This window comes from Geotrypetes seraphini, chromosome 1 (assembly GCF_902459505.1).
Source record: "Geotrypetes seraphini chromosome 1, aGeoSer1.1, whole genome shotgun sequence".
In the NCBI taxonomy this organism is placed as follows: Eukaryota; Metazoa; Chordata; class Amphibia; order Gymnophiona; family Dermophiidae; genus Geotrypetes; species Geotrypetes seraphini.
In genome coordinates this window covers 211,209,456-211,222,557 of record NC_047084.1, presented here as the reverse complement: position 1 = coordinate 211,222,557, position 13,102 = coordinate 211,209,456, and the positions used below count along the sequence as shown (strand labels likewise).

Here is a 13,102-nt window from a genome sequence, read left to right as displayed (position 1 = left end):
GGTTCTCAAAAGTAGCTGAGAAAGTAAGGAAAGAGGTTAGCTTTCATAAGCTACAAAAGATTGCAGAAAGAAGAAGACAGGTAAAATATCAAGAAAAGTTAAGAGAGGCCGGTCAAAAAATCAGAAATGCAAAGATGCAAATATAAGAAAAAATAGCTGACAGTAAAACGGGGAAACAAGACTTTTTTTTTAATAGAAATATTAGTAATAGGAAGAAGTACAAAAATGGTATTGTGAGACTCAAAGGTGAAGGGGAGAAATATGTAGAAGCTGATAAAATTAGGTTTGACTTGTTTAACAAATATTTCCTGTGTTCACAACTGAAGCATCAGGAGCAGGACTGCAGAAGACAAATGCAAATAGGGATGGAGGTGTAGTAAATCCTGATCGATTTTCAGAGGCTTGTGTTCATGAGGAACTAGGTGGACAAAGTGATGGGGTCAGGTGGTGTACATCCAAGGGTACTAAAGGAAAAGGGAAGTTCTGGTGGCTCTGCTGGCTGACTTTTTTTCAATGGAAGTAGGGAACTACATGCCAGTAAGTCTGACTTTTATGGTAAGTAAATTAATGGAAATGCTTTTAAAACAGAGAATAGTACTATTTCTGGAATCTACTGGATTACAGGACCTGAGGCAACATGGATTCACTAAAGGCAGGTCTAATCAGACAAATCTGATCAATTTATTTGAATGGGTGACCAGAGAATTGGTAGAGGGTGTGCGCTAGATGTGCTATATTTAGATTTTAGCAAAGCCTTTGGCAGTGTTCCACATAGGTGTCTAATAAATAAATTGAGTGCCTTTGGTCTGGACCCCAAAGCAATGGACCGGGTCATGAACTGGTTGAGTGGAAGGCAACAGGGAGTAGTGGTTAGGGTTACCAGATTTCTTCTCCCCAAAAAGAGGACATGTGGTCCTGCCTCAGCCCCACTTATTCCACCCTGACTCCACCCTGTTGTGCCCCAAGCCCCACCCCCTCATATCCTTTCCCGAGCTCAGGGCCATGTCTGGAGGTCCTCTGAGCCTACATGGATACGACGCGATGACATCACATGTCATCACATCACATCCGCGCATGCTTGGAGGCCCTTCAGATGCGGCCCCGAGCTCGGAAAACCTGGAGAACTACCAAACTTTGGAATCCTGGACTGTCGTCTAAAAAGAGGACATGTCAGGGTTTTCTCAGACATCTGGTAACCCTAGTAGTGGTCACTGGAGATCGCTCTAAGGAAAGGGATGTTACTAGTGATGTGCCTCAAGGTTCAGTTCTTAGGCCTGTTCTTTTTAACATTTGTGTAAGTGGTATTACTGAAAGGCTGTCATGTATGATTACTGGGTTTAAATTGAAATAAATATCAACTCAAATCAATAGGGTAATTTTACTAAGTTATGATAAAAAGTGATCTTAGCATTAAGGTCAATTTTACCTCAGTCAGAAAATAAATGATTTTTGTTTTCCCAATTAACAGCCAAGCATTAATGTTGCCACTTGTGCATGGCCAATAACAAAAATGAGCATGTCAGCCCTTAGTGTCGCCTATTTGGAAGGTGGTAAGAATTCACATGCTAATCTCACGCTAATCAGTTAGCATGTAATAATGTGGTTGCACTCTCAAGCCCACTCTCTGCCCCAAATACACATTCTGAAAAAAAATTAATGGAGCTTAGTAAAAGGACCCCGGTGTTAGCCAAATAAATCGAATGCTCAAATGCAAGCACTTTTGTTGAGCCGAACATTCTTTGTACTTTAGGCATCAAAGAGAGGCTCAGCTTTCTTCAAATGTGTTTTCCTGCAAATATGGCACTGATATATGTTCTAATGGTAGTTAGCTGAAATGCTAAGTTTCATGCACTTTAGTTCACAGTGGCATACAGTCAGGGCCTTCAGGGGATTCCCCACCCCCTAAAAGTCCTGAGAGAACTGCTCTGAATTTGTTTGAGCAGTCAACAATAGTGCATCAGCTCCCCCATCTCCCACTGTCTTAGGGACTTGGGGCTACATTCTCAAAAATTTGTATTTAAAAACCAATGGGCCGCTGTCGCAGCCATTTTTGTAGCAATTTTTTAAAAAGTGAGTCAGTCTCATGCAAATGAAGTTGGCAGAGAGTAGCGAAGGTTCGCTAAACTTACATGTGCCTATCGCTGCTGGTGATAGTGATGGGCACATGCACAGAATAAATGCAAAAAAACAACAACAAATTAAGCCACCGAAGTACACCTCTCCCCCCCCCTCACCCAGCAGTGGGAGAAATACCAATTCCCTCCTGCTACCAAGCAATGCACCCCCCAGGTTTTTTAAGGCCCCTCCTATGGGTGTTGGGGGTACGTTGCATGAGGGTGGTAGGGTGTGAGCATCTCTCCCGCTGCCAGGGGGGTTGCACCTTATTTATTCTGCACATGTGCCCATCACTATCACCAGTGATAAGCACATGTAAATTTAGTGGACCTTCGTGTTTTTTGGAGAATGACTCTCTTTTTTTAAAAAAAATTGCTACAATAACAGCTGCTTCAGTGGCCCCTCGGCTTTTAAATGCAAATTTTTGAGATTCTAGCTCCAAGTCCCTAAGACAGTGGGAGATGGGGGAGCTGATCCACTATTGTTGACTGCTCAAACAAATTCAGAGCAATGCTCTCAGGTCCATTAGGGGATGGGAAATCCCCTGAAGGCCCTGACTGCATGCCACTGTTGAGAGGCCCTGACTTTGTTGCTTGTTGACAGGAGAGTGGGCATCTCTCCTGCCATTGTTTAATTTGGGATTTTTTTATTATTATTATTTTAATTTGTGTGTGTGTGGGGGGGGGGGTCTGACCTGTCAAACCTTACTATCCTGTCAGTGCCTGAGCCAATTAGCGCTCAGGCACTGATCAGAAAGTAAGGCAATGACGGCTCAAATCTGTTGGAAAAATTGGGCCGCAAACGTGGTACAATGAGGTTAGAGAATCACTTGGCAATGATAGAGAATTTCTCAGAGTGATCATTTTAATATTAATGACCTCATTGTACTACATTTGCATGGCTGTATCAGAGACTGCTAGAAAACTCGGAAAAGACCTCGTTTTGCCGTTTTGATAATCCACGGCTAAAATACATGTATGCTAAACCGGCTGGAACCGGTTTAACAAGCACGTTAAAGGCAGATCTTAATTTTGAGAATCTACCCCTCATAAAGAAAAGTAAGAGAAAACGTCTCTTTTTAATACTTGAGTCACATCAATAAACTTTCAGCCTTTGAACAGTTTCTATGTTTATTACTGTCTCCCATTAGTCTTTCTACATGAATCAACACAAAGCAGAAGAGGAAAATTATTTTTGTTATCTAAAGGAGAAGTAAATCTGGTGCAGAAAGCCCTAGAAACAAATAGTTTATTGTGGTGCTGAAATATTTATAGTAGATCAAAAGAATGATGTTTCGGAACAAACCCTTGCTATGTACGGAGTTAGCAGTGCCTGTGGAAGCTACACCAAGGAACTCATAAATCAGAGCTCGGGCTTTTCATAATAAATACATAAAGAAAATAGCTGTTTTATGACAAAGCTGGGGTCAAAATTAAAGTATTTATATCTATTGTATATTCGACAGTTTATTCAAGATTAGGTAATTGTATACAGCAGGAATGTCCAACCTTTTGGCTTCCCTGGGCCGCATTGGCTGAAAAAATATTTCTGGGGCTGCACAAACGCGCAAACACTGCAGCAAGACAGAGGAGGGAGCCAGCAAGACGGTAAACAGCCGAGGGCAGCAGAGGAAAACACTGCATCGCCCTCGACCGGGGCAGCACAAAATACTTCACCGGGCCGCAGATTGGACACCCCTGGTATACAGTATAATCTCATTACAACGGACTTCAAGGAACCTGGAAAAACAGTCCGTTATATCCAGAGTTGCATTTTTTAAAAAACTTTATTTAGGTCAACTTGAAACAACGTACAACAGTCACTGCACAAGCATATCAGCAACATCAATAACAAAACTCAGCAAAACATTAGTATGTCAAGAAATGATTGCAAAACCAGAACACTAAAAGATGTTCTAAAGCATGTCGTACTGTACTGGAAAGAAAAATAATTTGTCATTTTCTTCTGGGCTGCATTTTGATACTATATCACCGGCACGCCATACGCCTTGTAGGCAGAGCCTGCATGTCCGTTATAGCCGAATAAAACTACAGCTAAAAGCTACTCTGGGGACCAAATTGGTTGTTCGTTATATATCTGAACGTCCGTTATATGCGATGATTTTCTGCATGTTTATAAAGGCGCTCGGCCAGCTGTAGATGAGGTTCCGTTATAAGGGAGTCTGTTATAATGAGATTATACTGTAATAATGGATTCCTTATACATCAAGCTGTGTACTTCAGGCGCTCTGGTATTCTCTTTGCCACTGCAAAGCTTCAAGAAACTCAGGTCTTCAGATCTGCCATTGCTCTTGGTGCTATAGATGCATGGCATAGAAAACAGTCTTTAAAAATGGGTTTTGAAAAAAGCAATTTGGACTTTTTAGAGAAAAAAATGTCTATCTGCTGATTTGTGCTGCTTTTTGAATGTTTTTCCTGTTTTGAAAATGAGCCCTTATATCAACCTCTGAAGCAGCCTGATGGCGAAACATGTTGGTTTTCTGATACATAAATAAAGGATTTTTAATTCAGGAACACGGAGCTCTATTTGTTGCTTCTTTATAGTGCACACCTTTATATTTTTTCTTTTCTCCTTTGATCTTTATGTGCAGGTGTAGAAGAATACAAAGTCAGCTGATGCCATTCTGAATTTTTGGTACCAGCAGGGAGGAGCAGTTAGATATTGCTCTTGCCTAGGTTGGACACTGGCCGTTCAACAGGGTATAAAGGTGGTCTGAAGGGAAGAGGTTCTGGGAGATTCTTTTATGGGGTAGGGGAGAGGAGTGGGGTGGAGATTTCTATTGGAATCTGGGGGACAAGATATATAGACTGGCTAGAGCTACCAGGACAGTTGTCTGTTTTAGTGCTAGATCAGTGGTCTCAAACTCAAACCCTTTGCAGGGCCACATTTTGGATTTGTAGGTCCTTGGAGGGCCTCAGAAAAAATAGTTAATGTCTTATTAATGAAATGACAATTTTGCGTGGGGTAAAACTCTTTTTCTCCAGATAATCCAGCATACTCGAAGAGTTAGTGTCAATATCTGGATAGTGGCCAAAACTAAACATCTGTATAAATACTGTGGCCAGCACTTAAAAGAATTTCTGATTGAAGAATTTTGAAGATTGACTCAGTTGATACTTTGATGCTGTGGCTGTTTTAGCAAATTTGCTTTCTTCACATTAAATCACAGTAGGAAGATCAGAATGTGTCTTTCTGGAAACTTCTAATTAATAGATTACATTTCTACTTTCCAATGTTTCCCAATTTTTTAATTCATTGCGTCATAATTACAATTGTCATTGGATATGCAGGAGAAGTAATTTTAATTTAGTTGTTCACATCCATTTAGTGCCAGATTCATTAAATGGTGCCCAAAATTAGACATAGTTAATATCTGAGCTACATTAATTTTTTGTACATGACTCTGTGCAAAGTAACCTTTACAGAATACTAGCTAAGTATGCTTCTCACACCTAACTTTTGGGTACAAGCACTTATGCCTGCCAAAAACTGGTGCAAATATTCATGCCCAACTGATGGCATGTCCTGTAGGCAGTCAGCCAGCGTGGATGAATCTCCTCTTCATCAGTGTGTTGCGGCACACCTGAAATCTCAGGAGGCACACAGATGTGCCGTGGCACACATTTTGCGATACATTGCCTTAGAGGAAACACTGGTAGGGACAGTTGCCCCTTTTGTCAGCTAGGAGCAGAGGTAAGCAGCAAAGATCTTAAAATCTACAAGTTCTGCGTTAACATACAAATCCGACTTAAGAACAGCTTTAAAAATGTAACTCGTTCTTAACCCGGGGACTGCCTGTAATTGATTGTTATCTCTTAATTGACTCATTACTTTGCATGTATGGGTGATTGTGTCTGATGATCTCAGGGTAGCAAAACAGGTAAAAAAGGCGACGGCCAAAGCCAGGAAGATGCTTGGGTGCATAAGGAGAGGAATAGCCAGTGGGAAAAGAGAGGTGATAATGCCATTGTAAAAGCCTCTTTTGAGGCCCCATTTGGTAAACTGTGTGCAGTTTTGGAGACCGCACCTTAAAAATTATATAAATAGGATGGAGTTGGTCCAGAGGGCTGCTACAAAATTGGTTAGTTGCCTTTGGCATAAATCATATGGGGACAAACTTAGAGAACTTAATATGTAAACTCTGGAAAAAAGACAGAAAAGAGGGGATACGATAGAGACATTTAAATATCTCTGTGGCATTAATGTACAGGAGGTGAGTCCTTGTCAAATGAAGGAAAACTCCGGAAGAAGAGGGCATAGTATGAAATTAAGAGGCAATAGGCTCAGGAGTAATATAAAAAAAATTATTTACAGAAAGAGTGGTAGATGCGTGGAATGGTCTCCCAGTAAAGGTGGTGGTGGTGGAGGTAGAGATGAAGACTGTATCTGAATTCAAGACAGTGTGGGCAAGCATATCGGGTCTCTTAGGGAGAAGAGGAGATGGTGTGGAAGGGCAGATTGGATGGGCTATTTGACCTTTATCTGCCATCATGTTTCTATATTTCTGTTTTTCTGTACAGAATCTGGGGGATAGTGATTATGTGTAAACATTTATTATAACATAGTAAATTATATTACCTTTGCAGCTTTCTCAGCACCATCAATTTCACCAGCAAAAACCAACCTAACTGTGGATATCGGGCAAGAATTGAGATTGAGTTGCAAAGATAATACCCAAGTGAGCTGGAGTTTTCAGAAGGCTGGTTTGATGAAACCAAAGTCTGTCAACACTAAGAACATCTACGGCACCAACACTGAGAAAATGCTCTACCTGCCCAAAACAACCGCAAGAGACACAGGCAGCTATATATGTATCAACAAGGAAATGGAAAACCTTTCCATTTACGTATATATCAAAAGTAAATCATTTTTATTATTTTTCTCATGATATTAATCATTCAAAAAGTATTTCATGAGTTCCAGAACATGCTAGACTAATTATAGACATGCTGAAAATTAATTGATACCCAATGGCAAATCACAAAATATGTGCATCTAGTGCAAGCCAATCTGTGGCAAAAGTATGGATCTTTGGGATCCTGGTTTATGAAATTATAGTGTAGTCTTTTATTTTATCCCTATGTTATCCTTCATAATAAAACCCTTACCGCACATACGCAGTAGAAAATCTGTGAAATCTGCGTCCGTGCCAAATTCGATTTCCGGCACATACCCCACGTGCTTACGGCGCGTGCAGCGAGTTCAGCGGTGGTGGCGGTTTGACTCCTGTGCTGTTGCAGCCGGGGCGCCTCTTCTCACCTCCAGACCAGCAAACGCAGCAGATAATGTGAGGCGGGCCAGACTAGTAAAAGCATCGAGGCTTCCCGGGCTAGCGGATGCTGGATAGGGGGGGCAGGGAAAGGAGAAGGGGTACTACTGGACAGGCGGATCAGGTAAAGGGTGCTGCTGGACAGGGGGGGGAGGTAAAAGGAAGGGAGAAGGCCTACTGCTGGACAGGGGAGCAGGGAAGAGGTGCTGCTGGATAGGGGGGGAGGTTAAAGGAAGGGAGAAGGCCTACTGCTGGACAGGGGGAGCAGGGAAGAGGTGCTGCTGGACAGGGGGGAGGTAAAACGAAGGGAGAAGGGCTGCTGCTGGACAGGGGAAGCAGGGAAGGGGTGGTGGTGGACAGCCGAGGAAAGAGAGAGACAGAAAGAAAGACACACAGACAGCGGCCAAGGAGAGAGAAAGAAAGAAAGACACAAACAGAAAGCGGCCAAGGAGAGAGAGAGAGAAAGAAAGACACACACATACATCTATCTATTCTAGTACCCGTTAATGTAACGGACTTAAAGACTAGTTTGTATAATATTTTATTGCCCATAAATGTTTCATATGTCTAATATTTTGTCCTTTCAGATTCAAGTGCTCCCTTTCTTGATCAACTTAGCTTTGTTGATAAAGAAGAGGGCAGTGAGGCAGTTGTGTGCCCTGTGACAGATCCCAGCATCTCAAATTTTGAATTGATAACGTGCAACGGTGCTTCACTCCCTGAGAACCTGACGTACAGTACAGATCTACAGATGGGCATCACTATAAGAAACCTGCAAACATCTTTTAATGGATGTTACATGTGCTCAGCGTATCAAGATGGGATTCTTAGAAAATCAAGGATGTTTACCTTGACAGTAACACCAGGTAAAATCAAATGATATGTTCGGATTTCAAGTAGCCTGATTATTATTTGCCATTTATCATTTTATTGCTTTGCTTCGTCTTGTCTAGATTGTTCTTTTCTTATATACTTGGTAACCACCAAGATAGTTTCATCATACCTGATCCACTAGGTGCTCATAGCAATCTGAGTGTGCTAGATATTTGTGTATTGGGGGAGGGAAACTGGTGGAAATAAGGTTTTTTTCATTCTTTTTTTTATTTTTGTCTGTTCTCCACTTGTTAGCCAGCTTGTTGCCTGTATAATCTCTTGCCTGTCTGAATGGTTCCCTCATTAGCTAGCAGGGGCCACCACAATCATGATGATTTTCTTTCCTTCCTTCTCAGGTTTGAGCATACTATCTCCATGGCATGCTCAGAAATGAAAGATGAGACCTAATTTAGGAGCCTTTCTCCTAAAGAGTGTTAAGTAGAGAATGACACGGTGACAAAATTCATCACCGTTCCCGTCCCCGCGGATAACCGCGGGAAACCATCTTCATGTTATTCTTTAAGGAGAGAGGAAAGAATCGGAGTATAATTGGGCACAACCACTGACCCGCAAGCTTTGCTTTGAAGAATGCTGGTGTAGAAGGACCGAGGTTGAAATAGACACTAGAAAATGACATGGGATTATTTCCCGCGGTTATCCGCGGGGACGGGAACGGTGATGAATTTTGTCACCCTGTCATTCTCTATTGTTAAGCCCTTAATACACAGTCTGTGTGTAATAACGGGCTACTGAGCAAATGCATAAAGAGGCTGTGGTAGTTTGCTTGTTGCTGCATATTAGTGATTTTTTTTTAGGATTTTTCTCTGAGGATGTGGCATGGGTGTAAAGTGGGCCTGGAAGTGTTAACCAGCTAGCTCATTATGCTTATCTCTCACTAACTGGCTAATGCAGCATTAACAGAGGAGTACTTATCGCCTACTTGTCATTTCCAGGTTTTGATGTTTATTTTCTGTACTTTAAAAAGAGATTGTTTGGGGGTTTAAATGCTGCCAAGTGTAGGGTTACCAGACGTCCGGATTTACCCGGAGATATCCTCATTTTAGAGGACTGTCCAGGCATCCGGACAGCTTTTCAAAACTCGGTACTTTGTCCCGGTTTTGAAAAGCTTCCAGCTCGGGTTCCGCGTTGGGAGGGCATCTGCACATGCGCGGATGCGATGTAGTGATGTTGCATGTATGCGCGCATGCTTGTGACGTCATCACGTCACATCTACACATGTGCAGATACCCTCCCGACATGGCTTCGAGCACTAAAGAGGTTAGGGGATGGGGCTGGGGCAGAACGGGGCGTGACTTGGGCGGAACAGGGCAGAGCTGGGTGAAAATGAGCGAGCCTTGGAGCAGGCCATGGGTCTGGATTTTAATGTTGAAATGCCATGTAAACTAGCAAAGCGATTGATGCTCTAACATGGCTTCCCGATGCACTGAAAAAAGTGATGTTTTTAGCGATACAAAAAAAGCGACTGGTCAAGACCAGTCACTTACCTGTCTAACCATGGGCACATTAAAAAAAAGATGCCCATTTCCCTCCTGCCATGCTGACCTCCCCCCCTCCCAAGCGAAAGAAAATTAGCAGGATGGATGCCCACTCCCTCCTACCAATGCAGGCCACCCTCCACGAACCATCTCCCCCTCCCCTGGTAACTTTTTCTAAGTTAGAATAAGGAGGGAAACACAGTCCCTCCTCCCACGGGATGCTCCCCGAACACCCCCGCTATCTTTTCCAAAGTTAGAAGCGGGAGGGAAGCATGGTCCCTCCACCTTCAAGGCCCACCTATTCAAAATGGCAGGCCTTCCCTCCTAGGTGCATCATGTGATGCATGGGGAGGGGCCTAGGGCCCTGATTGGCTCAGACGCCTTGGGACCCTCCCTTAGGCCCCTTCCCTGTATCATATGATACACCGAGGAGGGAAGGCTGCCATTTTGGATTGGCAGGCCTTGAAGATTGAGGGACCATGCTTCCCTCCTACTTCCATCTTTGGAAAGAGGTACTGGGGGGGTTGAGGGAGCATCTGTTGGCAGGAGGGAGTGGGTTTCCCTTCTGCATTTTGAGAGGGGAGCGAGGTGAAAGGAAGGGGATGTTTCGTGGAGGGTGGCCTCCATTGGCAGGAGGGAGTGAGCATCCCTCCTAACAATTTTCTCTCGCTTAGAGGGAGAGGTCAGCATGGCAGGAGGGAAGTGGGTATTTTTTATTATTTTTTTTTTAATGGGCAGATATTGTGCATGTGTAACATGCAAAGCATCTGTGCTTATTTTAAAAAAAAAAAAGGGCTAAACTATTGTTAGACAGGTAAGCAACTGGTCTTGACCAGTCGCTTTTTTTAGATTGCCAAAAGTGATCACTTTTTTTAGTGCACCGGGAAACCATGTTAGAGCATCAATAGCTCTGCTAGTTTACATGGCATTTCAATATTAATGAGCTTATTTGCATGGTCGGATTTGAGAATGAGCGATTGTGCAGAAACCATGCGGTGAATTGATTTCTGCATCAGGTTGGTAAAGGCGATCATCGCTAAACCAGTCAAAACTCTGTTTAGTGATGATAGACGATCATTGACTCTAACAATAAAGAACTTAGGGCCAGATTCACTATCTTGCCCAAATCGGAACAATCCGTTTCCGATTCGGGCAGGTCCGACTGATTCACAAATCAATCATATTCAAATGGGGGTGATCGGAGGAACGCCCCCATTTGCGAGCAGGGATCGCAAATGTGCGATCCCCACTCATGCGCAGACCTTGACAGTAGTGACAGGAAAAGCAGCCTCCTGTCACTGCTGTCAGGGCTTGTAATTTTTTTTTAATCGGGCAGATATTTTGTGTGTTTTACACATGCAAAATATCTGCTAGGTTACAAAAAAAATAAAGCCCCCCCCCCCCAGAACTGCTTCCTCTCTCCCCAAACCCCTACAAAATTCCCCCTCCCCAAACACAGCCCCACCAATGCCTACAAAAGGCAGGAGGGATGCCAACTCCCTCCTGCCATGTGAAACCCCATCCTGATCTGGCCAGATGGCTGGGCCCAGCCCACCTGCTCCCCCCCTACCTTCAAGAATCGTTGGGAGCAGGGGAGGTGCTCATTCCTTCCTGCTCCAGGCCTCCTCCAAGGCTGGCAGGATGACCGGGCAAGGCCTACCCCCTCCCCGTACCTTAATATTGTTGGGAGCAGGAGGGGTACTCAGTCCCTCCTGCTCCATGCCTCCTCCGCCGATGAGTGCGGCCTTAGGCCATATCCCAATGCATCATCTGATGCGCGGGGAGGGGCCTAAGGCTCTGATTGGCTGAGGCGCCCCAGAACAAGAATCCTTAATGCTTGTATATTAGGAGATGGATAACATATCTCAGTAAGGGAAGAGATTTAGATTTAGCTCATGCTTTTTTTTTTTTTTCGTTTTAGCTCAAGGCGAGTTACATCTAGGTACAGTAGGTGTATAGGTACAATAGCAAGCAATACTTGGGATATGTCTCATATTTTAAAGGGTAAATATTCAGCCAGTGTCGATCAGTGGTTTGTTTGTTTTTAACTGCCAGCAGTGTTATGCCTGGATATTCAATTCTGAACCATGTCTGGGCACTGGCATTGAAAATCTTGGTTTGTGCAGCCATCTATCCCTTATCTAGCAAAGTCTTATGCAATCCAATCTGTTCATTTAATTTAGGCAGTAAGCAAATGAAAGCATGAGGTGCCAACCCCACCCTCGGACCTGTCACAAAATCTCCAGCTAGGGACTAGATGCACAAAACATGGTTGCTATGGGCCGATATTTTTTGGGGCCGCTTCTAAAACAGCGACTGATGTTCCAACAAGTTTGCATGCAAATGATTTGCATGGAGGTTCGCCATAATCCTGTACAATTGGTCACTGTGAGAGCAACTTTGACACATATGCAGAGCCAGTTTGGGGAAACCCAAATCTGAGTGGCAGGGGAAGCACCAAAGCAGCCCCCTACCCCCCCAACTGACGACCCCGGTACCAAAATAGAGGCAGGAGGGATGCCTATTACCTCCTGCTGCCATGACACATACACACACACCACCAAACTGACACCCCCCGCCAGGACCACCCCAAATCGGCCCTTCCCCTCTCGTGCCCCACGTTAACAAAAATCGGCAGGAAGTTTGCCCACTCTCTCCTTCCACTGGATGCCCTCAGCCTCCCCCCCCCCCCCCCGAGCCTGCCCCTATACCTCAAATCAGGATGACAGCAGGTCCACCATTCCAAAATGTTGGCTCTTGGTGCATCCTGCCTAAGGCCCTTCCCCTGGGTCAGTTCAGCGGAGGGTCCTTCCTGCCTGTAATTTGGTTCTGGTGGGGGGGGGGGGGTTTGGGTTAATAGTACCGATCCGATTCTGGCATGTACTGTTAGGTCATCGATCAGATGGTTGCTTTTAATATTAATGACCTAATTTGCATGCCAGAATTGGAGAATATACGATTACATGGAAAACCACGTGGGCAGACGTTTTCAGCATTGGGTCAGCATATTCCTTCGGTTGCTAAACCAGTTAAATTCGTTTAGCAACCATCGGTTCACGATTGGAGAGTTTTATGCATTTAGCCCTGTGACTTCTGGTATAGCGGTATATAAGAAATAAATTATTATCATTATTATTATTTAGTTGTTAGTGTGAATATTCAGTGGCACTAACTGGTTAACTGACATTGAATATTAGCAGGTAGCCTAGCACCTTGGATTTAACTGGGCAGGAACCTCTCCTTCCCGGTTAACTTGCTTTGAATATTGATCCTATAGGAATAAAGCTTAGTATGTACAATTTTGTTTAAAGAAAACAAAACAAACTTC

The 13,102-nt window shown here is 43.7% G+C and overlaps 1 protein-coding gene across 4 annotated transcripts in view; it reads left to right on the top strand.

Moving 5' to 3' along the window:
• Positions 1–13,102, top strand: part of KIT (KIT proto-oncogene, receptor tyrosine kinase) — a 142,489-nt gene that overhangs the window by 68,541 nt on the left and 60,846 nt on the right. For all 4 annotated transcript variants that reach the window (XM_033945332.1, XM_033945313.1, XM_033945323.1 and 1 more), the window contains exons 2-3: positions 6,723–6,995; positions 7,993–8,271. In XM_033945332.1, the coding sequence (XP_033801223.1) occupies positions 6,845–6,995; positions 7,993–8,271 (430 nt within the window). In that variant the 5' untranslated portion in view covers positions 6,723–6,844. The remainder of the gene's footprint in view (positions 1–6,722; positions 6,996–7,992; positions 8,272–13,102) is intronic.